The sequence below is a fragment of the Ctenopharyngodon idella genome, chromosome 6, assembly GCF_019924925.1.
Source record: "Ctenopharyngodon idella isolate HZGC_01 chromosome 6, HZGC01, whole genome shotgun sequence".
Taxonomy (NCBI): Eukaryota; Metazoa; Chordata; class Actinopteri; order Cypriniformes; family Xenocyprididae; genus Ctenopharyngodon; species Ctenopharyngodon idella.
The window spans coordinates 23,867,415-23,894,431 of NC_067225.1; the positions used below are offsets into that span (position 1 = coordinate 23,867,415).

At 36.8% G+C, this 27,017-nt stretch overlaps 1 protein-coding gene and 1 non-coding gene across 4 annotated transcripts; one reads left to right on the forward strand and one right to left on the reverse strand.

The window, feature by feature from the left end:
- Positions 1 to 72, forward strand: trnaq-uug (transfer RNA glutamine (anticodon UUG)). Its single transcript has one exon. It is a non-coding gene; the product is annotated as a tRNA-Gln (tRNA).
- Positions 73 to 891: 819 nt separating this feature from the next.
- Positions 892 to 26,720, reverse strand: tns2b (tensin 2b). 3 transcript variants are annotated; one of them, XM_051896909.1, is made up of 26 exons: positions 24,556 to 26,720; positions 21,142 to 21,247; positions 20,892 to 20,929; positions 17,560 to 17,592; positions 15,270 to 15,304; positions 14,929 to 15,109; positions 14,793 to 14,843; positions 14,536 to 14,658; positions 13,945 to 14,009; positions 13,094 to 13,177; positions 12,903 to 13,015; positions 12,354 to 12,414; positions 11,797 to 11,872; positions 10,516 to 10,645; positions 10,365 to 10,427; positions 10,160 to 10,276; positions 8,403 to 9,704; positions 7,039 to 7,108; positions 6,095 to 6,924; positions 4,984 to 5,208; positions 4,798 to 4,875; positions 4,640 to 4,717; positions 3,435 to 3,603; positions 3,043 to 3,111; positions 2,725 to 2,754; positions 892 to 1,706 (listed from the first exon to the last, which is right to left on the reverse strand). In XM_051896909.1, the coding sequence occupies exons 1-26, from the start codon at positions 24,667 to 24,669 to the stop codon at positions 1,562 to 1,564; spliced, it is 4,386 nt and encodes a 1,461-aa protein (XP_051752869.1). In that variant the 5' UTR covers positions 24,670 to 26,720; the 3' UTR covers positions 892 to 1,561. The 3 variants fall into 3 exon arrangements, with proteins under 3 accessions (XP_051752869.1, XP_051752868.1, XP_051752870.1); XM_051896908.1 differs by having other exon boundaries at positions 14,929 to 15,112; XM_051896910.1 differs by lacking the exon at positions 2,725 to 2,754 and having other exon boundaries at positions 14,929 to 15,112.
- Positions 26,721 to 27,017: the final 297 nt, after the last annotated feature.

Here is a 27,017-nt window from a genome sequence, read left to right on the forward strand (position 1 = left end):
GGTCCCATGGTGTAATGGTTAGCACTCTGGACTTTGAATCCAGCGATCCGAGTTCAAATCTCGGTGGGACCTCGTCCTTTTGAAAATGCAGAAAAAGCTGCCGTAGTCGAACAATGTCTTGTTGAATTAGAAAACCCAAGCTCAGAGCATCAGCGATGTACCTCTGTGAAATGATAAATCAGGATGTGTATGTTTGCAAAACAAGCAATGACAGTGTCTTCAAGAAGAGTCTCCTGAGTATGCTCATATTTCATTTATTAATGAGGATGGGCTGGTTTTGATATTTGATAGCTAGTTATGGTATTTAAGTCATCAAAATTTGTGACAGTAAAATAAATTCACATCAGCACAATGTAAACAGCCCCTCTAGTTGGTGCCTTGTTGCAATGGTTGCAATGGCATCCTTTGTGTTAGTCGATCTCTTTTACAGTGATTATTTTTTGTCTTTTCAACTCTATTACCAGATTGTGGCTGTAACAAAACGTTGAAACTGCCAAACTATTGCGACCCATTTCATTTGCTAATATCTTACACATATATTTCACAATAAACACACACTTAAATATAAATATATTGTTAATTTACACTTTGCACAGCACGTAAGTACTATTTTGATTACAGTCTGCTGGTTACTAGGAGAAAAATAGTTTTAAGCCTAATTAAATGGCTTTAATCATATAAGATCAAGTTTAGGATTGTATGCCACACCTATGTGAACTATGCCTAACTGGCAACAAGCAAAGACTAGCAGTGCTTGTCTGTACTAAACTGTAACATAAGTTAAAAGCACAACATGATTAACAAATTTAGAAGAAGAAAAAACACAAACATGACTGCAAACCTAAATTACTGGAAATCAGTTACTTTATTTAAAAAATGAGACTCCAGGCATTTTAGTTCTTCATATTTTCCATTTTTATTAATATTTTATTTAAATACCAAAAAAAAATATTAATTTAAAAATGCATCAGTTGCTGAAAACATGATTGTCTGGTAAAGGGCATTTTGAATAGAAAACAAACTACCAAAACATTCTGACCATTTAACTGAAAAAACAAACACACAAGGACGTCAAATCAAAATCAATGAAAATAAAAACAGAACAACACAATAACAGTCGTACACTTTGGCATCCTGAGTGGTAGGATTAAAAGTCCCATTTACTCAACCCAAAATAGATTTGAGTGTTAAAAAACTTTCTCTATCATTTATTTATCCATAAGATATGCTTTACCAGGAAAATGTCCAGTTGTTGTTTTTCTCATATAAACCATTTTTATTTAATAAAAGTCATATAATTTAAAATCACTTCACAATGCACTCAATTTTACCCTGACCTTGTCTCACTGATTTATACTACACATGACCAAGAGAGAAAAAGTGGAAGCTTGCATATACTGAGTTGTCATAAATGTCATTTGTGTGTGTGTGTGTGTGTGTGTGTGTGCATAATGACAAACACTGATTCTGTGTATAAATGTAACACTGACAATATCCACTGCACTACCATCTTGTCCTTTGTTCTCTCAATTTTGTTTTTCTCCATCTCTCTATACTGTGTTCATTTTCGCAGCTGTTGAGGTCCCAGCATGACTTTATTGATGAAGTTCACAATGGCTGTGGCTGGCTGCTCTGGGTCGAGCTCTGCAAACAGGTGACACACGTTTCCCAAACCACCACTGCGACGTGCAACAAATCCAAACATCCTATAGAAAACAAGTATGTGTCAGACCATGACAGATTGTTAAAGTGCCCCGATTATGCTATTTTAAAGGTTCCTAATTTTGTTTCGGAGGTCTCCTATAATAGTATAACATACTATTATAGTTAACATGTATCTAAGGTCAAAAACACTTTAATTTTCTCATAATATACATTGTAGCATCACCTCATTTTCTCACAGTGTCTGAAACGGTTCAATCAAGAATCCAGTCAGGGTTGCCAGGTTTTCACAACAAAACCCACCCAATTACTACTCAAAACTAGCCCAATCGTGTTTCAGGGGGGGTCCCTCGGTAAAAATCGCGTTCTGAGGGGAAAAATCTGCGTTTTTGGTGGGGTTCTTGTAAAATTCACATTCCAGTGGCTAATTATCATGTCATTTGTGGTCGCTTCAACCTGCGGACATGAAAAACAACCCGCGGCAACAGTGTTAAAGTAGCCCAAAATCGCGGATTTGGCAACACTGGATCCGGTCTCTCTAAACCCCTCCTTTACGATAGCTACTGTGCTCTGATTGGTCAGATGGCCCAGTCTGTTGTGATTGGTCTACCTCTTAAAGTGCGTGTCAGGAATAAAACAGCCATTACCACATCTGAATTTCAGCTCCAGAGTGTCCCTTAGCACTTGTATACTTTTTTTATGTATTATGTAAATTAGTTACAAACCATACAGGTTTGTGCAAGAAGTAAGACTGGTATAACTGACAACTCGTTTCAGGCAGTTTAGAATTGGTTCTTTCTTTTGGGAGACAATAACTCCATTTGTCATACACTTTGATATTTGAAACTTTGCAGATCTAAACGGCTATAAAACACACTACATGAAAGGTAATATCCGAAAAAGCATGAAAGGGGCACTTTAAATTAAGAAACTTGCTTATTCTGAGTGGCATAAAAATGTGGTCTCACTCCTAAATTTACATATTTGGGAATAAACTTCCAGAAAACATAAGAAATGCTACACCGAAAGAGAATATATGAGTGTATAAGTAGAAGCACTTACTTGCAGGAAGTGTTATCAGCATCAATCCACCTGGCACGCAGACACAGACACACACACACACACACACACACACAGAGGCTAAGCAACATGTACAAGCAGAGCAAGTAAGAGAGAGGCATAAAAGAGAGCAGGAGAGCCCTTGTGCAAAAAAAATAATGGCACGTTGACAGCCTTAGATCAGCGTGAGAGGCAAACCCTCTCCTCTAGCCATCTTCACTAGACTACGTTCAAAGCGATACATATTGGCTTGGCCATGAACAATGCAGTATGTTGTAGATTGGAGTTGTATTTTCCTAATGATTCCATCTTGAATTTTACCTTTGATCCAGCGGATCCACACTGCTGAAAGTCACACTATGAATAGGGTAATGTCGCCTGAAAAAGAGTCTATATAAATAAAGAGAGAGAGAGACAAAGAATGAGGATATGGATTAGATGCTTATCTGTGCCATGTGTCCTTTTTTGGACAGAATATGACAATGAAGACTGTTTTTACTTTTCAGTGTCTCTGATTAATGTCTTGGATATGAGCCATAAAGGCCTGTGGTTTACTTGAATGTCTAAAATAAGTAACTTTAATCTCATATTTGAAGGATGGTGCTAAAAATATGCTTGGGGAGTGTTATTAATAAAGCCATGATACAATGTAAATTGTTTTGCTTGGCGAAGCAAAACATAAGTGTTATTCAACATATGTGTTTGTACTGTACCTGCGCTGATTATCAGTGAGGGTGATGCCCTGTGTGGACACTTTGAAGTGAACGACTGTTGGTGAAGGACGAGGCTCCTGGTTCAAAGTGCACTTGGTTGCCTTGGAGACGGCTTGCGGGCCAGTCAAAGATTCCGTTTCCACTGAGTTTAGGTAGAGAACATTACAAGCTGACAATGAGAGAGAGAGAGAGAGAGAGAGAGAGAGAGAGAGAGAGAGAGAGAGAGAGTAGAATATTAGAGGGAGAAAAGGGACATTTCTGTCATGACATCTCTTGGAGTGTTTGGCATGGTAATGGATATGACAATGTTGATATGTTTAGCAATCATAGATCTGCTACGCTGCTGCTATTGGTTACTGCTGCTGCTGCAGAGCAAGTACGGGACTTGCTACTATCAATTCATACAAGACACGCTGCTATTAGCAAGTAAGACTTGCTGCTGCTGTACAATATGTATTACATGTAGCAGATCTATACAGGTGGAGCTGGGGAAGGTGGAGGGTTTCTGAAAGCGCGCTGCACTGCTATAGCAAATGCTGACCAAGTATTTGAAGATTTTGCAACGAGCTCATTGGCTACAGATACAGCAGGAACCAATCAGCTGTGCCCTATAGAGAATTATGTGGTTGCTAGCAGATTGAGTTAAGGACATATCAACCTGTGCCATCTAGAGTTTCATGACAGAACTTTGTATTCATTTGTTTCATATTTTTATTTTGAAATAAAACTAATATAAACTATGAAGTGTATCATCAAGCTCTTTTTTATGCACTAACATTCAAATGTTTGGGTTCAGTAAGATTTTCATTATTATTATTATTCTGCAAGGATGCATTAAATCGATCATTGTTGCAAAATTTCAAATACCTTTTGAAGTTTCTATTTATCAAAGAATAAAAAAATAGTATCATATGCACAAAATATTAAGAAGCACTATGTCCAATATCTTGAGCACCAAATCAGCATATTAGAATGATTTTTGAAAGATCATGTGACACTGAAGACTGGAGTAATGATGCTGAAATTTAGCTTTGTCATCACAGATATAAATTACATTTATATTAAAATAGAAATCAGTTATTTTAAATTGTTTAACAATATTTCATATACTGTTTTTAATGTATTTTTTGATCAAAACTTTTATATATAGTTTTTTTTCCTCCCACCATCCATACATAGAAAAATAAAATAAAAACTAAACTCACCTGCCCCCTGTTTCAATAGGTCTGCAGCTGTGCTGGTATTAGTTCCACTTTGCAACTCCTGCAATTCACCAACAAGGTCTGAAACACAATCAGACAGTCATTATACACTCACTATGAAAAAATAAATGCATTGCCAAAAGTTTACATGTTTGCATGACCTCTGTCTGGGATCCGTAGTACACATGGAAGAGACACAGGAGTAATGGAGTGCTGATACACCAAAGCAGACAGGGAGCCTGGGAGGAAAGAGAAGAATCAGAATACAAAATCAACAGGGGCCGCTGTTTTCAACACAGAGCATTAGAAAAACATCCATAAATCAGGCATAATCAACTTGGTCTCACCAAAATATGTTTCATTTTGACAGCCTTTGATCTTCACACCTTTAGCACCACTCTCAATCAGGAAGTGCCTAACTAGCTGCTCCTGCGGGTTGCCCGTTTCACCATGGTTACTAGCGTGGGCTGGAGGTGTGGTGACTTTGAGGGCCAATCCATATGCGCCTTGGAATGAATTACTATCCCTAATGAGGAAGCAGCCAGGCTCCTTATCTTTTAATACTGCAATAGCTAAATGGGGAAAGAGATATTTTTTTTACTTCTGTTAATAGAGTCACAGCAATATTTATACATCAGCTCCTAAAGAATGATAATTTAATACAACTAGATTTTTAAATGTTTTGATTCCTACATTTTATTTGCTCATAATATACTCAGGTTTTTAATTTTTTATTGCATTGCTAAGCAGTTGTTGGGTATTTATTACTTGCACTGAGTATCGATTAACTGTATTGGATGCAATTCTGACCAATAAGGAAAATCGATAATTATTTTCATGTTATAGTTGATAACTGATAAATGGCCAATATTAAAACTCTATACCATTTTGTTTAAACACTTAAAAAAAAAAAAAAATAGAAAAAAGCGATATATACTACATAGCAAATCTCAACTGCTTGATTGTTAATATTTTTGCAAAATTTAAACTATATAATCGCTCAGCTCTAATCTGCTCTCAGACTATAAGGCACAAAGATATTAAGATATTATAAACATTAACATCATGGTTTTCTGTAAAGCTGCTTTGAAACTATGTATATTGTAAAAAGCACTATACAAAAAAACTAACTTGACATTTTACTGTGTTACTAAATTATTAGTGTTAAAGATTCAATTTAGGTGAGCGTTTGATAACAGCAAGGCAATCTGAATGTAAAAACAGGGTAAATGAGCATTTGCAATTAAATATCTAATATCACCCAATACCCATAAATCAAAGAAGTTTCTAATGATACCAATATATCGTGCATCACTATTAATATATAATAGTAAAACTGTAGCGCATAGGGCTAGCAATGCTATGATTTTGGGTTCGATTAAGAGAGAATACATACAAAATCTGCCAAATAAATGTGTTACGTAATATTGACACCACTGAATATGCAGATCTTCTCACCCTGGTCTCTGGAGATGCCAGGTTTGTACCAGTACTTGGAGCTGTCTTGAACAAACTTGGAGCTGAGGCGGTTCTCTGGCTCCTCCACACCACTAGATGGGGTTACTTTGCAACTAGATGTGGGAGGCAATTCACTGGTGGTAGAGGAGAAGGACACATGGAACTGGGCAGGTAAAATAAAAGGTTTTCCAGTTGATTTTACAGAGGAAGTGCCAGTGCTATTAGACACGTTCTGAATGGGGGGTGAACGTTGTTTTTCAGGAAGAGGAGGTTGGGGTAAGGAGGCTGGGATGGTAATTGCTGTGTAGCCTGTGTATGGTACATGAGGCACTGTCAGAAGAGGGTAGCAGTATGATGCTATAGGGAATGAGGGTGTGACGTAGCCATCAGGGTCAGGGGACGATGTTGTCAGGTCACTGTTGCTGCTTTCCTCATTGCAGTCGGTCAAGGGTGTCACGCTTTGTCTTTCAGTATTTGTGTTAAATGAAGAGAATTCAGAAGTGGAGCTTCTCTCTGAAGAGCAAAGAGGTGGTTGAGGACTTGTTGAGGTTGATGTTGAGGTGTAGCATGAGCCGGGGCGCTCCCCTTTATCCTGCACTGATTCTGGGACACAGTTACTGAGAGGTCTGGGGTTGTGTGTTCGTACCTGCACTAACTCCACACCCTTGGATGATGGTGGGTTACTAATTACAGCGGTGTTAGATGTAGAATCTATTATGGATGTTTTCTTCATCTTTTCCTCTGCTCCACTGACTGTGATCAGAGACCCAGGGAAAGTTTCACCCTCTGGGGCTTTGCTTTTTATTGGTTCTCCTGCCTCCAATGGTCTACTGTTAGAATACACAGAAAGATTTAGGTTGATAGTACATTAAATTCAATCTTCAGCTATCAAAATAAACACTGTGGTTGACATGAGATTAATGTACATGAAGAAACATAATTACCTGTCCCGGGTAGGATGAGTAAAGGCCTCAATGTGACTTTTATCAACATCTAAGACCTTAATACTCCTATCTACAAAACACACAAAATAGAAAGAAAAAATAGAACAGATTAGAAATGAGAAGAAAGCTAAAAGTAAAAAGGATAGTTCAGCCCAAAATGAAAATTCTTTCATTGTTTACATCATTTAGTCATATGGAATTTTTACTATGTAATTTTTTTTTTTATGTCACTTTTCTGTCCTTTTCAGAGCTCGACAGTATCAATTACCAACAAATTGTGTGTATAGAAAAGAGCAGTGTGTACATTGTACAAAATATATGGTTCAAAAAAATACTTGCTCAGACGACTTGAGAGTGATGAACAGAAGTTTCATTTTTTGTTGAACTCTCCCAATATACACTACTGTTCAAAAGTTTGGTTTGGAAGAGGTCTCTTATGCTTGTTAAGGCCAAATTTATTTGATCAAAAATATAGTAAAAACTAGAGATGCAGCAATATATTAGCCAATAATCGGTATCAGCCGATAAAAGCAAATTTTCAAACTACCGGCTATCGGCCAATAGTTTAAAAACAGCCGATAGTCAGGGCCGATATATCCTGTCAATCAAAAGAGGGCAGGAAAATGCACTGAATTTGTGTTTTGTGTAGAGAAAATGCTAAGAAACCAGTTTGATGGTCAATATTAATAGTAATTATATTATCTCAATTAACATTTTAGTAATGTGTTTGTTTATAACTGATACCAGTTACTCTGAAACAAGTTGATGAAATGGAGAGAAAGTTTTTATTTGCATTTCTTTCAAAATAGAATAATTAAAAATATAATGATTAATTATTAATTTAAAATAAGGTATAAAATGCAGAACCCCCAAACTATCGGTATCATTATCGGTATTGGCAGATATCACTCTGAATAATCGCTATCGGTATCAGCTGAGAAATTTAGTATCGTTGCATCTCTAGTAAAAACTGAAATATTGTGAAATATTATTGCAATTTAAAATGTTTTCTATTTTTCTATATTTTAAAATATAATTTATTCCTGTGATGGCAATCTGTTTTCAGTAGATATGACTCCAGTCTTCAGTGTCATATGATCCTTTTCAGGATTCTAAAATGAATAGAAAGTTCAAAAGAACAGCATTTATTTGAAATAGAAATCATTATAAATGTCCTTACTGACACTTTTGATCAATTTAACGCATCCTTGGTGAATAAATGTATAAATTTCTTTAAAAAAAAATCTTACTGACCCCAAACTTTTGTACAGTAGTATACAGTCTGAAACTTAATTTGCATTATATTATAGCTCAAATATTTCTATTATATACTTCTAATTGTTTTAAAAACGAAATGTAATTACCATTAAGGTCAAGCTGAATCTCTTCAGCTGAGGCACTGTTCTGATTGGCTCGTTTTGGAGATGGTGTGACAGCAATGGGGGAGGAGTTTGGGGAATGACTGATGGAGGCATAACCAGGACTCTCTCTGAGCGGTTGTGGAGAGCAGGGACAAGGTGGATGCGGACTGTGGTAGCCACTGCTCTGAGGGCTGGGATATGGACTGAGTGGGGTAATATGTTCGGGTTGGGTGTCTGTGACATATACCGCTTGATCTTGTTTTGGGATAGCATGGCAATGTCCATATGATAATGTTACTGGTGACATCGCTATTTTGCGCCGCCAGTATTCGGCCTCTTGAACTCCCTCCCAATGAGACTCCACCCTTCCATCCCTCCAGTGCATAGGCACCTCCCTCCTAATCCCAAACTCCGCCTCTCTAGACCAAGGTAGAGCTTCTAATTCTCTGCCACGTAAAGAGTGGAGGGCAATGTCCTCTCGTAAGTGAGAACAATCCCTGCAGGAGCACGATGTTGGCGATGTTGTGCTGTAACGTAACTCTCTGTATGGACTGGAGAGCAGTGACTGATTAGGGGACGGAGAAGGAGAGATGTGGGCACGGCCCTGAGGGAGGGCGGAACAATGGAACACAGGACATGCCTCCCCAGTGAAGAATGCGCGTGTCTGTAGAGGAAGTGTGTGGGAATGGGAGGACTGTGAGTGGGAAAGTGGCGAATGAGAGTGGGCTTCTTGAGGGGGAAATGAGTACAGGTGTCTAATGGTTTCTGGGTAGGGATGATGCAGACAGCGCCCTCTCTCCCATAAAAGATCCGGCTGGGATACACACAGGTCTCGGACTGGCAGTGGGCCAGTGCGGCTGCAGGGAAGTGTGTGGTGTTTGGGGTGGAGCGTTTGTGTAAGCACATTCGGGCTAGTCAGGTCTGGGCCACAAAATGAATGTGTGTGGGAATACGGGCGACCGTAACAAGACTGAACAGGCCGATCTGGTCTCAGGGGAGAGCAGTCGCCATCGTCAAGTATAGCGGTTTCTCTGTGTCTTTCCCTGTCTTCGTCCTTCTCTCTTTTTTTTTCTCTTGGAAGTGGAGAGAGGGATTCGGGCGGTGCAGAGGAGCGACTTGCGTCTTTGTTGTGTGAGGGAGGCTGGATGGAGAGTTGAGTAGGAGGAGTAGGTGAGGAATGACTGGGTAAGTGTGTGGAGGCTTTGGTGGAGGTCGGGCATCTGCTGGGACTGGAGCCTTGTGCTCGGCGCTTCTTCACTTGAGCATACAGGCTACCATCTAAAGGCCCCCGTGTGTGACAGATATCTACAGATCACAGGGAAATACATAGACAAAACCATATTATTTACAGTGTCATGAATTTGGAGTGTATGAAAAATGTCTGTGTCTTTTGTCCTAGAACACGATTTCTCCCAGTTGGGACCGCCTCAAATAAATGATTCTCTGATTCTCAAAAAAAAAAAAAAAAAAAATTGTTCATCACTATGTTTTTCAGTTTAGTTCAACTGCTTTCAAGTAAGTAGCCTAACCTGGTTTCCTTAAAATTGAGTTCATTTAAACTAAAAATTTGAGTTGATGCAAAGAAAAAGATTAGTTTATTCAACAGAATCTCAAGATATTATGTTATCTGAACAACATTTGTGAACCTAAGATTTGTGAAAAAGATGTGATGATAAATCATATATATATATATTTTTTTTATACAGCGTAGCTTGTACCTTGGCAAACCACAGGTTTTTTGCTAGACTGAGTGCACATACCCTCAACACTATCCTCATGGTGAAGGTTAAAGTTCTCATACGAGTCCCAACGCACAACAGGATCTGTGGTGCCATGATCCACAGATACTCCCAGCTCATTTCCCTGCACCTCTCCACCTCAGAACACACAAACACACACATAGAGCATTAAGACAGAGCTAACGGATGGAGGAATGGTGGAAGAGTTCAGTTGATAGATGTGTACCTCTCTTTTGCGGGCCAGAAGAAAACAGCAACTCCACTGTGGCGTCTCCAGGGAAACGATCTTCTACACACAAACACAAATCAGAATAATAATACAGAAAACACACATTATTACTGGAGTGGGCAGTCAAACAAACAGTGCCAATATTTACCTGTGCAAGCATGGTCAAGTTCCCCTTTGCCAAAAGCAAGCTGAGATCCATGAACACTACAGGTGTGAAACTGGACTCTGAACACACATTCTCTCTTACACACATCTGAGAGACGGTGATAACACTTCACCTAAAGAAAGACAGTCAGAAGAACATTTTTACTGAAGAAAATGTGGTGCTTTTCTGCACAAAACTCGCCGACACATTGCTTGGGTGTTGTGGGTGGCTGCCAGGGCGTTGCTAAGTGTTTTTTAAGGTGTTCTGAGTGGTTACAAAAGTGTTGCTATGCGGAAGAGACGGTGTTCTGGTTGGCTGCTAGGTGGTTAATGGCCCACCAGGTGTCTGTGAGATTCTTATCCAGACATGTGGCTTGGGTTTTTCAAAGGAATAGTTCACCCAGAATTGAAAATTCTGTCATAATTTACTCACCCTTGTGTCTTTCCAAACCAATAAGACCTCTGTTCATTTTCGAAACACAAATTAAGATATTTTAATGAAACCTGAGCCTAAATTAAATCTGTTCATCATATAAAGTGATCATATCTTTTCACAAGACTTGTATTAAACCATTCAATTCATATGGATTCGTTTTACAATGCCTTTAAGACCTTTTTGAATTTTCTATGTTTTGGTTAACCTGGACTTTCCATGAAGGGACAGAAACCTCTCAGGTTTCATTAAAATGGGTTTGAAATGACATGAGGCCAAGTAAATGATGACAGAATTTTAATTTTTGGGTGAACTATCCCTTTAAAGGAAACAAAGCACTCACGTTGCTTCGTAAAATTGAGGTTAAACCACTGAAGTCACATGGATTACTTCAATGATGTCTTTACTACCTTTCTGGGGCTTGAAAGTGGCAGTTGCATAGGCTGTCAACGGAGGGACAGAAAGCTCTTGGATTTCATTAAAAAGATCTTCATTTGTCTTCTGAAGATGAACAAAAGTCTTACAGGTTTGGAAAAACATGAGGGTGAGTAATTAATGAAAGAATTTTCATTTCTGGGTGAACTAACCCTTTAAGTCAGAAAACTTGGCAAATTAATAGCACACTTCTTCTCAGCTGAAGTTTAATACTGGAGTTAAAGCTTTTGATAAATACTAACCCTAAGCATTGCGTGCGATTTTCTGGTGTCTTATCATACATTTAATAATGGGATGATGTTTTAAAATATGTATTTAGAAATATTCTCTCCTTTCAAAGCAGTGGCTAGTGAGCAGGTTTTCGGAAAATCTAATTTAACAAGAATCTACTCATGTGAAAAGTTTGAGAGTCCTCACCAGGATGTCTCCCTTCAGCAGTAGAGCTGGTTCAATATTCACACACAGCATCTTACTGTTAGGGCTCTGAATATCACTGTAACATAAGCAAAAAGAAGTCAGCAAAGTATGATATCTGATTTGTTTTCATAGGTCAATCAAGACATGACATGAGGAGAAGAGAGGGGAAATGGGATTTGGACACACTATGAGCCAGACTGAAACTCACATTGCCTGGATTTCCTGCAGAATTTTTTTTTTTAAACCAGTCTAAGCTGGTTAGGCAGGTCTTTGGGCTGGTTTTAGAGGGGTTTTGGGCACTTTTCAGCTGGAAGACCAGCTTGTTGACCAGCATAATACCAGCTTGGCACAGCTGGGAGATGAGCAACATCAGTTTGGCCAGAGTAAGATCAAGATCAACTTAAAACAGATTAGACCAGCTTAGAGCAGCTAAAAACAGCAGGATGGTGGTTATTAAAATGGTTATTTTTAGACGGTTGAGGTCAATAGCACACAGTGACCACCATGCCTGAAAAACATTTCACACTTAACAAGACTGATAAAATAGACCCACTTACTATTTGCCTGAAGAATAGACCAGCTGCAATGACTGATAGATCTTCAGAAAGGGAGAGTAACCTTCAAAATGCAATGGAAAATATGAGGAAAAACAACAATGCTACATTCATTTATTTACTCACTCTTCTGTCATTCCAATCCTGTATGACTTTCTTTCTTAATGTAGAACATAAAAGATGATATTTTGAAAAATGTCTTTTTTTTTTGTTTGTTTGTTTGTTTGTTTGTTTGTTTTTGATACAATAAAAGTCAACAGGGACCAAAGCTGTTTTGAAACCCACTGGCATTCATTGTATAAGCAAAATCAGAATTACATTATTCAAAATATCTTCTTTTGTATTCTGCCAAGGAAAGAAAGTCACACAGGTTTGGACATGACATGAGGGTGAGTAAATGATGCTTTCATTTTTGGTTCAACTATCACTTTAACATATTTAAACACATTTAAAACATTTACATAGAATTCTGTAGTTTTTCCCCCCTCCCCAAACTCAGTACAGACAAGACAAAATAAGGCCTGGGTTTGATTGAACAGGCATGTTTTGTACCTCCTCCAGACTGGTAGTTATGCAAAGCTGGAATATGAATCTGATGCAGGAACAGTGGTGAGCTGTTCATCTTTATTGCACCCGAGAGAAGACCGGCAAAATAATATATATACCTGCGATGACAGAAAGAACATCGTGGCCAAACTAGAACAAGTTATTCCAGAACAAACAGAAATAAACATTGGTCATACCTGTTCTGAGATGGTTGGAGACAGGAAGAGATTTTATCCTCACAAAATTTCCTCATAGCAACTGTCGAGAGAGCCTGATCTGCCCTGCACACATACACCAGTAAGAGTCATATGAATACCAATCATGAATTATAATGAATAGGTACTGCGTAAATGTTTTTGAAAGAAGTCTCTTATGCTCACCAAGGCTGCATTTATTTGATCAAAAATACAGTAAAAACAGTAATACTGTGAAATAGTATTACAATTTAAAAGAACAGTTTCCTGTTAAATATATTTTAAAATATAATTTACTTATGTGATGGCAAAGCTTAAAATAACAGCATTTGAAACAGAAATCTGTCTTTACTGTCACTTTTTTAGTCTTTGTTGAATAAATAATCTAATTTCCCCAAACTTTTGAATGGTAGTGTAAATGTATGATGTAGCTTACCCATTTTGAATATCCATAACTGGTTAGTGTTAGTGTGTGTGTAGTCCTGGTAAACCCTAAGTTATGGGGGACATTTGGGACCAAATGTCCCCATAAAGATAGTAATACCAGACATTTTTGACCTTGCAGGGACATTTTTTTTTTTTTTGGTCCACATGAGGAAAACAACTTATAAATCATACTAAATGTTTTTTGAAAATGTAAAAATGCAGAACATTTTCTGTGATGGGTAGGTTTAGGGGTAGGGTTAGGGCTATAGGGGATAGAATGTACAATTTGTACAGTATTAAAATCATTATGTCTATGGAAAGTCCCCATACAACATGGAATCCCATGTTTTATGGTTTATGTTTTATATGTGTGTGTGTGTGTGTGTGTGTGTGTGTGTGTGTGTGCGTGTGCGTGTGTGCGTAAGTACCCAGCTGATATTTTGCTATAGTGCATGTAAGCTGCCACAATCACCCCTGTTTTTCCTTTGTTTCCCTAAGAAAGTAACAGGTAGAGAGAAAGTAAGATAGACAGAGAAGAAACAATATGTTCAACAACTAATACTAATTTGGGGTTATAATTTCTATGACATGAAAATTTGATAACATTTAAATTCTGTCATCATTTACAAGTCTATAAGTTGAATCAGATTGATCTAGTTATTGAGTTTAACTCGCTGACTCTGATCTGGTCACAACATTTATCACCCCACTATGGGGAAGATAATCTTAGGAATTATCCTATTATATTAGGAATACAGTTGTATGAACTACTTTTATGTTACTTTTATAGTGCTTTTCTGTCACTTCAGTCCATATTCATTGCAACTGCATGAAACAGAGAGTACATTAGTCTAAACTTTTCCATTAGAAAGACAGTCATATGAGTTTGGAACAACTTTGGAGTAAGTAAGTGATGACAGAATCTCATTTTTGGATGATCTATTCATTTAATAAGACTGTGATGACATTTAGACACTTTTAGCTCTTTTATTAAAAATTAAATAACTTCTGATCTCAACCTTGCAGTGAAGTACAACCACGTTGTGGGGGTCAGAGTTAAGCCAGTTCTCCATGGTCTTGCACACAGCGCATATTTTATCGAGGGGCGGGGCATGTAGATCGGGCCACGCAAACTCCTCAACCTGAGGCAGGGGAAGGGATCATCCCAAAAATACAGAATCAGAGCCATACATCAAAACAAGCAAGCTATTGAGTGACTTTTAAATGTGGTTGTTTGCAAATCTAGATAATGGAATAACAAAGAGCAGGAAGATACCTTTGGATTTAGCCTGCAGATATCATGCCGTTTCTCTGACAGATTTATAAGCTGAGAAGGAGTAAAAGATACATAAGAGTGCTGATTCGTATGGAATTAAAACTCAACAATGATTTTAAACAACAATACAACTGACCAAGAACTTGTCTTGATGTTTAGATTTCAACATGGCCGCCACTTCTTTAAGGTTAGCGCTGTAATGCTGTTCTTCCAGGTCAGACAGGTAGAGGACAGAGATGATACGCTCAGTGATGTAAGTCAGATCGAAATCATATTGACTGCCCATCAACTTCTCCATAACACTCTCCATGCTGTCTCTACTGTGAAACACACATACAAAAAAGAAGTACTCATATACAAACACATGCAAACCTGAAGGAACTTCACGCTTGAAAATAAGAAATTTGCCTATTTCGTCACCCACACGTCATCCCAACCAGGATTATTAGGAATTAGCTTTATAAAATTGGCTCTTACCTGGGAGGGATGTTAAGCTGGTTTGGAAATGGAGGCTAGGAGAGATCAGAGTTAAGAGAATGTGAGTACAAGGCAGGCAACGTAACTTTGCAGATGTTGTTTATGCTCTAACAGCAACATTACACACTAACTAAAGTTAAAAAAAAAAGTAAAATCATAACCCAGTTAAAATGAACCTCTTATTTCCTTTCAAATTGTTTTATTATATTCCTCTGATAAGACCAAAACCCAGCAAGAATAAATTATTGAAACTTTAACCCCCTGTTGTATTATAAATCAGGCATGCACTTTTCAAAAAAATATATCACTATATTATCCAATAAAATTAAATTTTTTCTGCTTGGGATATATTTAACCCCAGCAAAAACACATTTTAGAAAATACAAGAAAGTAAACAACCAGCAGGAGTGGACGACAGTGTGTATAATCAATCAGAAAATCTTAACATGTGAAAATGCATTGAATTTATTAATGTTTTATACCTGGCGTCTCTGAGACCCCAAACATAGGTAATGTAACATTTCTCATGCAGGAAACACTATTAAAAAAAAAATCCAGCTTCCATTTTGCCAGACAAACTCTATTTTAAACATTATTTTAACCTACTGAATGTATAAGAGTTGACATTAGATATGTCAGTTCCACTATTGAATTAATGTAAATGCAATGTAGATGCACTGTTAAATATGTTTTTTTAAGATATTTGTTAAAAAGCATTTGTTAAAAAGGAGTCTCTCAAACCCCAAACAGTTAACCTAAATGTTGGGTTTATATATATACATATACACAAACCCGATTCCAAAAAAGTTGGGACACTGTACAAATTGTGAATAAAAAAGGAATGCATTAATTTACAAATCTCATAAACTTATATTTTATTCACAATAGAATATAGATAACATATCAAATGTTGAAAGTGAGACATTTTGAAATGTCATGCCAAATATTGGCTCATTTTGGATTTCATGAGAGCTACACATTCCAAAAAAGTTGGGACAGGTAGCAATAAGAGGCCGTAAAAGTTAAATGTACATATAAGGAACAGCTGGAGGACCAATTTGCAACTTATTAGGTCAATTGGCAACATGATTGGGTATAAAAAGAGCCTCTCAGAGTGGCAGTGTCTCTCAGAAGTCAAGATGGGCAGAGGATCACCAATTCCCCCAATGCTGTGGAGCAATATCAGAAAGGAGTTTCTCAGAGAAAAACTGCAGAGTTTGAAGTTATCGTCATCTACAGTGCATAGTATCATCCAAAGATTCAGAGAATCTGGAACAATCTCTGTGCGTAAGGGTCAAGGCCGGAAAACCATACTGGATGCCCGTGATCTTCGGGCCCTTAGACGGCACTGCATCACATACAGGAATGCTACTGTAATGGAAATCACAACATGGGCTCAGGAATACTTCCAGAAAACATTGTCGGTGAACACAATCCACCGTGCCATTCGCCGTTGCCGGCTAAAACTCTATAGGTCAAAAAAGAAGCCATTTAAAATGGACTGTGGCAAAGTGGAAAACTGTTCTGTTGTCAGACGAATCAAAATTTGAAGTTCTTTTTGGAAAACTGGGATGCCATGTCATCCGGACTAAAGAGGACAAGGACAACCCAAGTTGTTATCAGCGCTCAGTTCAGAAGCCTGCATCTCTGATGGTATGGGGTTGCATGAGTGCGTGTGGCATGGGCAGCTTACACATCTGGAAAGGCACCATCATGGCTGCGTAGAAGTAGTATCCGGGTACTGAAATGGCCAGCCTGCAGTCCAGATCTTTCACCCATAGAAAACATTTGGCGCATCATAAAGAGGAAGATGCAACAAAGAAGACCTAAGACAGTTGAGCAACTAGCCTGTATTAGACAAGAATGGGACAACATTCCTATTCCTAAACTTGAGCAACTTATCTCCTCAGTCCCCAGACGTTTGCAGACTGTTATATAAAGAAGAGGGGATACCACACAGTGGTATATGGCCTTGTCCCAGATTTTTTGAGATGTGTTGATGCCATGAAATTTAAAATCAACTTATTTTTTCCTTAAAATGATACATTTTCTCAGTTTAAACATTTGATATGTCATCTATGTTGTATTCTGAATAAAATATTGAAATTTGAAACTTCCACATCATTGCATTCCTTTTTTATTCACAATTTGTACAGTGTCCCAACTTTTTTGGAATCGGGTTTGTATGTGTGTATATATATATATATATATATATATATATATATATAAAAAAAAAATGTAATTCATCCTTAGTTATAAGACGTTATAGAAGTAAATTAGCAATACTCACTGGATCTGAGATAACTTCACAGGGGACAGTGACCTGGAAGAAATAAAGACAGAGAAAGGTTTGTATTGTGGAAACCAGATACACTGAATCAAACATCTTTGACTCATGATATGGAGCGTTTAGACATCAGAGACCATGACAGAGACACATACCAGTGTTTTAAACATACACATACGCAGCTAGCATACTTTGGGGCCACTGGGTGACTCTCCATTTAAAGACATCCTCTCTGTCCTCATTAGGTTATCATCACACCAGGGGACATCTGGTACTGTTTAGCACCGTGTGTGAGTGTGTGGGTGCGTACATATTTGCACACGTTTACTTTGCTTCCTTACCAGTAATTAGTTTAGAGACTCTAACACACATGATTTTACATATGCTATATATGGATTTAATACATTTTTGTTAGCATATGCAATTAAATAAACAGCCAAGGATGTAACAATATTTTTAAGACTGGAGTAAACCGAAGGTAAAAGTTTGAGCATCTGTCACTGAAACCCTTGACCACCATTCTGGATATTGGAGGGTGAAAGTGTTATGTTGGATATTCTGATAGACTGACAGACAGGGAGGCAGATGTGGATAGAGGGTGGAGACACGTATATAAAGAGAAACAAAAGCAGCTGATCTCTCCATCCAGGACGGATGAAATGCCTGCTGGCTTTGTGAACTATTTCCACTACTCTATTTCAGATGATCAGCTGGCCTGTGCCTCCTTCAAATCATGAGTCTGAAGGAGTATTTTTTTTTCACCATGTAAGCCAATGTAATGTAATGTTCTCTACATTGCTGCCTTATAAAATTCATTTTATTCATTATTTGAGCTCTATAGAATAGAGTGACTTTGGATCGCCCTCCTCAAAAATTGTTGAAAGTTGACATGTTGCAACATACGCTCTTAAAAACAAAGATTCCAAAAAGTGAAAGTTTTCACAGTGATGCCATATAGAAGAACCATTTTTGGTTCCCCAAAGAACCTTTCAATGAACAGTTCTTAAAAGAATCATTTTCCACAATAAAGCAATAGAAAGATTCTGTAGATGTTTCTTCATGGAACCATCAATGCCAATAAAGAGCCTTTGTTTTTAAGAGTGTAATGATAAAATCATATTACAGTGCAGACAAAACAAATCCTTTATGTGGGATAAGGAAACACACAGGGGTTCATTAACTACATCCTGTTTTAGCAGGTAGCAACTAATTGCTAGACACAGACACAATCACACGCTCTCAAACTCTCAGTCACTAAACAAACAAAGATAAATGTTTGTCTATAATCCTTAATAACCATCTGATTGTATCTCTCATGTGTCAGTGTGTCTTACACTTGTCTCCACTTTCATCAAATGGTGATTATCTGTCTTTTCTACAGTATTTCTCTTTGTGCCAAACAGATCATTTTCTCACTTCAAACACAAAAAAAAATGATTATACCATCCAAAATGAAAAGTATAATTAACTTTTGCAAAAAGCAACATGAAACCCCTTTGTTTAAAAAGTAAAAGTGTCTGTACCTTTCTCAGATGAGTCCAGTTTTCTAGAGTTCCTACAGCACACATACACACACACACGAGTGCTCTCCTCTCTTTCTCTCTCTCTTTCTGATCCTCTGACTCTCTTGCTACCACCCAACTCTTCCTCTCTCCCTCTCTCTCTAAAACCATGGGCATGCACTGGAAAAAGATCAAGTAAATGATGCTTTAAAAATGTCCAAAGATTTACTTGATTATTCATTGTTAGCTCATGATACCTGCATTAATTAAACCGGTAACACTTTTTAATAAGGTGCCATTAAATAATGAATTAAAATAATGCATCACCTAACAATGAGCAATACATTTGTTACAATATTTATTAATATTTGTTAACGTTAGTTAATACAAATACAACTGTTCTTTGTAAATATTTGCTCAGGTCCATTAAATAATATTAGCAGATACAAAATTAGATTTTAATAATGTATTAGTAAATGTTTTTTACTAAGATTTATAAATTCTTTAGAAGTAATTTTCATTGTTCATGTTAACTATAATGTACTAATATTACCATTACCTTATTTTAGTTTTTAGTGTTACCAGTATATATATATATATATATATATATATATATATATATATATACACTGCACACAAAAAAAAAAAATGCTTTTCTTACTTAGAGTTTTTGTCTAATTTCCAGTCCAAATATTTAAAATTTCTTAAATTAAGAAGCATTTTCTAGACAAGTAAAAATTGTCTTTTTTTCAGAAAAAATAAGTCAACATTAAGTGAGTTTTTGCTTAAAACAAGCAAAAATAATCTGCCAATGGGGTAAGCAACCCCATTTGTTTTTCGGTTTGAAATAAGATTATTTTGCTTATCCCATTGGCAGATTATTTTGCTTGTTTTAAGCAAAAACTCACTTAATTTTGACTTATTTTTTCTGAAAACAAGACAATTTTTTCAATGTCCAGAAAATAGATATTTGGACTAGAAACAAGACAAAAGCATTTTTTGCACAGTACATATAATTTATATATATATATATATATATATATATATATATATATATATATATATATATATATATATATATTATATTATATTATATTATATATATATATTAAACAAATATTAGCCAATATCAAATCAACTATAGCTAGCAAGCTAGCATAGTAAATTGCATAATGCATTATTTTAATTTAATAGTGAAACAACACTAAAAATGGTTTTGTATTCCAGTCCCATTGACCTTTTTTTACCAGCATGAATAATTATGATTGCATTGTTTTGACACTTGATATTTTAAGTTGAGGCAAGGCATTTACTTAAAATAATAATAAATGAATTAAACTCAAAACATAAGCAATGGGAAGTGTTGCCTTAATTTTTTTTTGTGTGGTTCAATGAACACCATTTTTTTACTGAGAAAGAAAAAAAGAAAGAGTGCAGGAGAAATAATGAAGGAGAGAACGAGAGGAACAGCTGTGGCGTGTCGCGTGTGGATACGCTAGTGTATATCCGTGATGCACTGATGGCATCCGGTGACTGATTGCAATTTCTATTAATACCAAAGATAACCAGAGTTCATAACTCATCTGATTTAGATCTATTTGTACTATATTTGTGAGCGGCAAACAGCACAAGACCAAAAGCCACTATGATGAACATATGGCACTAAAAGGACACACACAGTCATTGACAATAAGCGGATCTATTTTTCTGCCACATTTCCTTATTGTTTATAGCCAAATCTAGTGCCAGTCACAGTTTAGCCATATTCACTGTACTTCGCATTATAAGCAAAGAGTAGTAACAGCATTTCAGCTGCAAGAGAAAGAAACATACCTTTTCCTCACATTTGTTATGCACTGCAGTTTTACACTCTGCAAGGAGAAAATGTGGATTACATTAATAAATATTGATGTACATTATATGTGTGTGCAGGTTTTGCCTACAATGTGGGGACCAAATGTCCCACAAAGATAGTAAAACCTGAAATCACATACATTGGAGCAGGGTGCAGGAGACTTAACTAATAAGTACAAAAACAGAAGTAAATGTAAAGTAATAATAGAAAAGCAAATGTGTGTTTCACCTCTGCAGTACATGCCATGGCTGTCCAGGGTTTGTCTGCAGACAGCACAGTGGTGTTTCTTCTTGAAGTCCCTCTCTTTAAAGGAGTGTGAACCCATTTTCCCCAACTACATATGTAAGCACACACACAAAGGCCTCAAAATTATACAGTAGCAGATCAATTTTCACAAATGTATTTATATTGGGATCTATGTACATTTGGCAAGAAATAAACCCAAACACATCTGCCAACCACAAACATGATATTAAAGAGCACTGAGCACACGTCCACACGCCCCCAGTCATGATGATATGAAGAGCATAAATCAATCACTGGAGGTGATAAATGAAATGTATGTTTGTATTGGGTAAGAGTAATGTGATGATAGAGCTGTTTTTGATGCAATGAACAGATTTTGCATAAGACAGTTGGATGATTTGACAATCACTGAATGACATGACTCTTGCAAATAGGTGATTCTTTTTCTACTTAATACAACTAATTACGTCTACATACCATTTCATTAACATAATATTATGAATGCTATAGGAAATTCATAGCAATTATAATATTTTGTTTATGAAATGGTATAATGATTTTAAAGACATATTTTATAAGACATATATATACACACTACATTTCAAAAGTTTGCAGTCAGTATAGGATTTTTTAATGTTTTTGTAAGTCTCCTATGCTCAACAAAGCTGTATTTATTTGATCAAAAAGTAAAAACAATACAGTAAAAATCAGTGTTACATGATCCTTCAAAAATCATTCTGATATGCTGATTTGATGCTCAAGCAAACACAGGTGTGCTGCTTAATATATTTTTGTGGTAACCATGATACGTTTTTTAGGGATTCTTTGATGAATAGAAAGTTCAAAAGAACAACATTTAATTGAAATATATTTATTTTTAATAACAATTTAACAATTACTTTAGACAGTCTTTACTGTCACTTTTGATCATATTAATGTGTCCTTGCTGAATAAAAAATATTTCTTTAAATCTTACTGACCCCAACCTTTGAAATGCAGTGTATAGGCCTTTATAAAACATTGTTAGGTTTATCCGCTAGACAATGCTGCCATCTACAGGCTGTAAATGGGAAGTAAACAATCGCTATATTAGGAAGCGCGTGATTCATGTGTGCTGTATAACACCTTAACTGCTCTGCCTAAGTATTTCTGAGGAAATATAACTGTTCTACAATAACAGATGATGTTTTAAAAATCACATGTACAACAGTTCACTTATAAGCTAGTGCAAAAGTTCCCTTCATAGAGGTTATGTTTACATACTGCAAGCCTGTGACATCCAGATATTAAATGTAAAACACACAGATATAAAGGAAACTCTGGTTTTATGTTTTTTTCTCTTTCAATATGGTTCTTTACAAGCACTTTTTCAGCTCTCCACCCTTCTCTCTCTCTCTGCAGCCAAAGGTTGGCTCATGGATAAAGCATTTCCCTCCACATATCCAACAACACAGCTTTCTCCTCATGCCTTCTCACTTCTTTGAAGAGAGCAGAATGAACTCACTGTTTAGGTTAGGCTACTAGAATTCTCCCAAAGTCAAACGTACAGGCTTATGACAGAGAGAGACCCCCCCCCCCCAAAAAAATCCCACTCTGCTACTGTTGCTGCAGACATTCTGAAATAGAGTTTTGGCCCTGCTAATTGGAATTCTCTTACGCGCACATACACACTCACATTCCGGGCAGGAGTAGACGGGAGCAGGTGGGAAGGCCGAGGTATGCTTCCACCGTCCCAGAATTCCACTGTCTATTTTTAACCAGTCTTTCTGACCACAGGACCCCTAGGAAACGTATGCGTTTGTGTGTATGCTTGGATGGGTATGATAATCTGGCTATTTGAGAGTGGTTATGGAATATATGTTCCTTTTTTATGTCAACAGCACTGCACACAGATGACATGTAAGTGTTTGTCACGGCATACAGTGAATTGTGAAGTGGAAATATTCCCTAATTCTATTTACATGCATCTAAATCTCTGAGGTGGCTCATTTTTCCATCCTATAGGTTAGTTTTCTAAGGGCACATAACATACTAAAGCTGTCTGACCCCAAAGCGTCAGCCTGCCGCCTAATGACGGACATGTGTGATTGTGAGTGGGCGCTTGTGTATGGGGGTAAATGTTCATTGACAGGAATATTCGGTTAATATTCATCCTTACAGCAAAAATAGTTTTACATACACTTCTTTCACTTTCATTTGTACTGTACATTAAACTGCATTATGAGCAGTGACAGCAGTCTAAATATTATTAACAGAACCACTTAAAACAAGTAGTGACCACTGACAGCACTTAAAATATAAACTTTAACCTGAAATCTTGTTGGGGGGGCACTCATATGGAATGTCAACCAACTCAGGAACCCCAAGAGTAAAAAAAACAAAACAAAAAAACAAAACACTTTATATTTAAATACGCAAATGCTTATGAGTGGATCATTGTATTATGTTTCTAGCATGTTTTATGTTTGGCAATGGTTCTTTTAACCCTAACAGATGGAGTGTGTAGCTTTTCATTTCTTAAACAATCATGTCAGAAGATGTAATTATGGCCATATTCCAGGATGACAGTGCCAATATTCATCCAGGTTAAAACTGAAAGATTGGTTCAGAGAGCATGAAGAATCATTTCCACACATGAATTGGCACCTCTGAATCCTGACCTTAACCTCAGTTTAAGTCTTTGGGATGTGCTGGAGGAGTGCTCACCTCTTGCATTATCAATACAAGATCTTGACCAAAAATTGATGCACCTCTTGATGGAAATAACATCACAACATTTATTTCCATCAAAGAGAAATAAATGTTTTTTTGGCCGGACAGTGTATAACAATTATAGGCCTAGTTAATGCATTTGGCAACATTAACAAACAGTACTTTTAAATGATTTTTTAATCTAGATTAATGTTAATTTCTACATACATTTTAACATTTCAGGCTGTTTAAAATGAATATTAATGTATCATGAATGAACATAAATTAAAGTTAAACAACAGTATATTAACATTAAACTAGATTAATAAACGCTGTACAAATTGTTAGTTCATGATACTAATGCATTAATTTTAACAAACTGAACCTCATTGTGAAGTGTTAATTCGATAACTTATCAAGTACATTAACTATCATATCATTGTTATAAAGTTACAAAGTTATAAAGTTTTAAAGTTACAAATAGTAAAAACTAACAAGTTCTATATGTTTTACATACGTTCTTCATCGACACGCAAGGGTCAACAAACCCCTATTTGAAAACCCCTGATTCTAAAGATTGCAAATATAGAATGATTTACAGAAGACATAAAACATAAGCATTGAGGAAGACCCACAGCAATCATTGCCTGGAGATCTTCTTACCTATATATGACCCCATGTGCACACACACACAGACACGCATACCTCTGTTAAGCTGAGAATCTCTGCATCCTCTGTGAGGTCTCGTGTTTTTGGGGGATCCGAGGGCTGGGAATTCCTCTGTTTAGCCCATCGCTGCTTGCTGAAGACACAACCCATTCTACTTCTCTTGCTTTATTCCTCCTTAGATATCCTTTCTTTCTCCTCTTACACTTTCTTAGCCCTTGTTTTCCTTAGTCTTCAGTCCAGGTTGCTCCTTGGTTTCCCGTCTCCTCAAGGACGTCTCCTTGTTCCTCAATGTCTTAGCGTCCAGTTCCAACACAGAATCATATCTCTCACACCTTCTTTTCCACACATTCTCTCCCACTTCCAATGTCTCCCTCTAAGTGTCTCTCGGGGTGTCCTCCCTCTGACTGTCTCTTGCCCCCTCACATGCACACTTTGTAACGCCCTCCTCCGTCTCTATCGCAGCTGTTTTTGGCAGGCTTACGTCAGACCCTTCCTCTTCTCTGGCACTTGAGCTCTGCTCACCCACTGGGAGCCATCACACGCACACACAACCCCTAAGGCTTGTATTCCAATGTCTCTCCACCACCCAGTCCCTAAATCTGCACACACAGAAAGCATTAGGTCTTCTGTTCCTCCTCATCTCTATCTTTCATTGGCAGAATGAGACAACAAAGCATTTGTTCTTGTTCCTTCACATCCGCTCCATCCTAGCAGTACTCGCCTCGCATCTGCATGTGTGGGTGTAATACTGAATAAGTTACTGTGGAGCATATGAAACCACAAAATTGTTCCATGAATAAAATTCCATTCATAATAAAGTTTCTGTAAAACAGGGCGAGTTATAACTCCAATTGAATAAATATCAGGGACCACCTGAGATGAAATCTGAAAGAAAGTTAAAGTACAAAAGTTGTAAGACTGAGTACAAAAAAATTTATAAAAGATTTGTAGGACAAAAACTTTTTTTTTTTTTTTTTTTTTTTGAGTGGAATAATCAGCATTTGACTTTTGGGTTATAGTTTGCAATTAATGAAGTGAATGAAGATTACATGACAGATCTGGCATCTTCTGAATCAGCATAATGTAATACAGGTATCAAAAATATCATGGCTGACTTTTCAGTGTACATTTACTGGACTAAATCATATAATTCCATTGATAAGCTACTTTTACTTTTCTCAAAATATAGAAAGACATTGAATATCGAAGTTTGTGTGCCAAAAACAAAGTCAAGTCAAGTCACCTTTATTTATATAGCGCTTTTTACAACGTAGATTGTGTCAAAGCAGCTTTACATTGATACGTATAGTATAAATTATTACAATTTTAAATAATTTACATAAAAATGATTTATGTAAGGAGTATTCATAGTGTCATTACATTACAGTATGTGGCTAGACATGTATCCTGCAGTGTTAAATTAATTTTGTCCTGCATTTAAATTAATTGTGTAAAATAAAAAATCAATTCCTGATGAACTCAATTATTGTTTGAATTATCACTTAAGTCATTTAACCATGGATTGTCTTTGAAATGCCTTTTTCTTTTAAACATTTTTATTAGAATTTTTATTATTTTAAATATTTTAATTTAATTGTAGATTTTTATGATTTATTTAATTATTAGCTTTTCATTAAAGGTGCAATGTGTAAATTTTAGTGGCATCTAGCGGTGAGGTTGTGAACTGCAACTAACGGCGCACACCCCTCCCTTTCAGAGAAGCTACGGTGGCCGTCTGGCTGACACAAAAACAAAGATGTCGTCGTCTGAGACAGCAGAGAGTAGCCTGTGTGAAGCAATGAGGTTTTTTCTTACTTCTAACAAAGAACAGTCTCTGCTTCTAATAAACCAGACGACAACTAGGCTACTTCTACTACTACGTGTGTATTCAACGTAGTGAGGATGCAAGCTGCATCTAAAAACACAAACGATTTAGAAGAACAACAACATAGTGACTAAACGCACTCTGTAGCGCATAATGGCGACTTGACATGGAGAGGGGACCCCTTACACATTGCACCTTTAAACTCACAAACCCCCTGCAGTTCCTTCACGAACCCCAGTTTGGAAAACCCTGACATAATGTAATGTTTAATGCACTTTATGTTACCTTACCTTAAATGTGTAATGTAATGGATTGGATTACGTTACACGTGACGTTACTATCATTTTTGTCATGTAATTTGGAATCAGTAACCGACTACAATTTGTAAGTAATCTACACAGCACTGCACATATATTATATAATTAAAAACATCACAATATGAGGTCAAAGTTCTTTTGACCGCATCTTATGATTGAAAACTTAAAAAACCCTTGACCATTTACCAAAAACTTATTTGTGAACTACCAATACTAAGGTCGTACTAATACTTCAGTAGGTTCTGTGTCCAGAAGCCACCAGTTACCACCAACTGCCATTCGACAGACAACAGAAACAACACACATACATGCACCTGACACAGCAGAAAACAACACTAAACACACAAAGCGCAGCA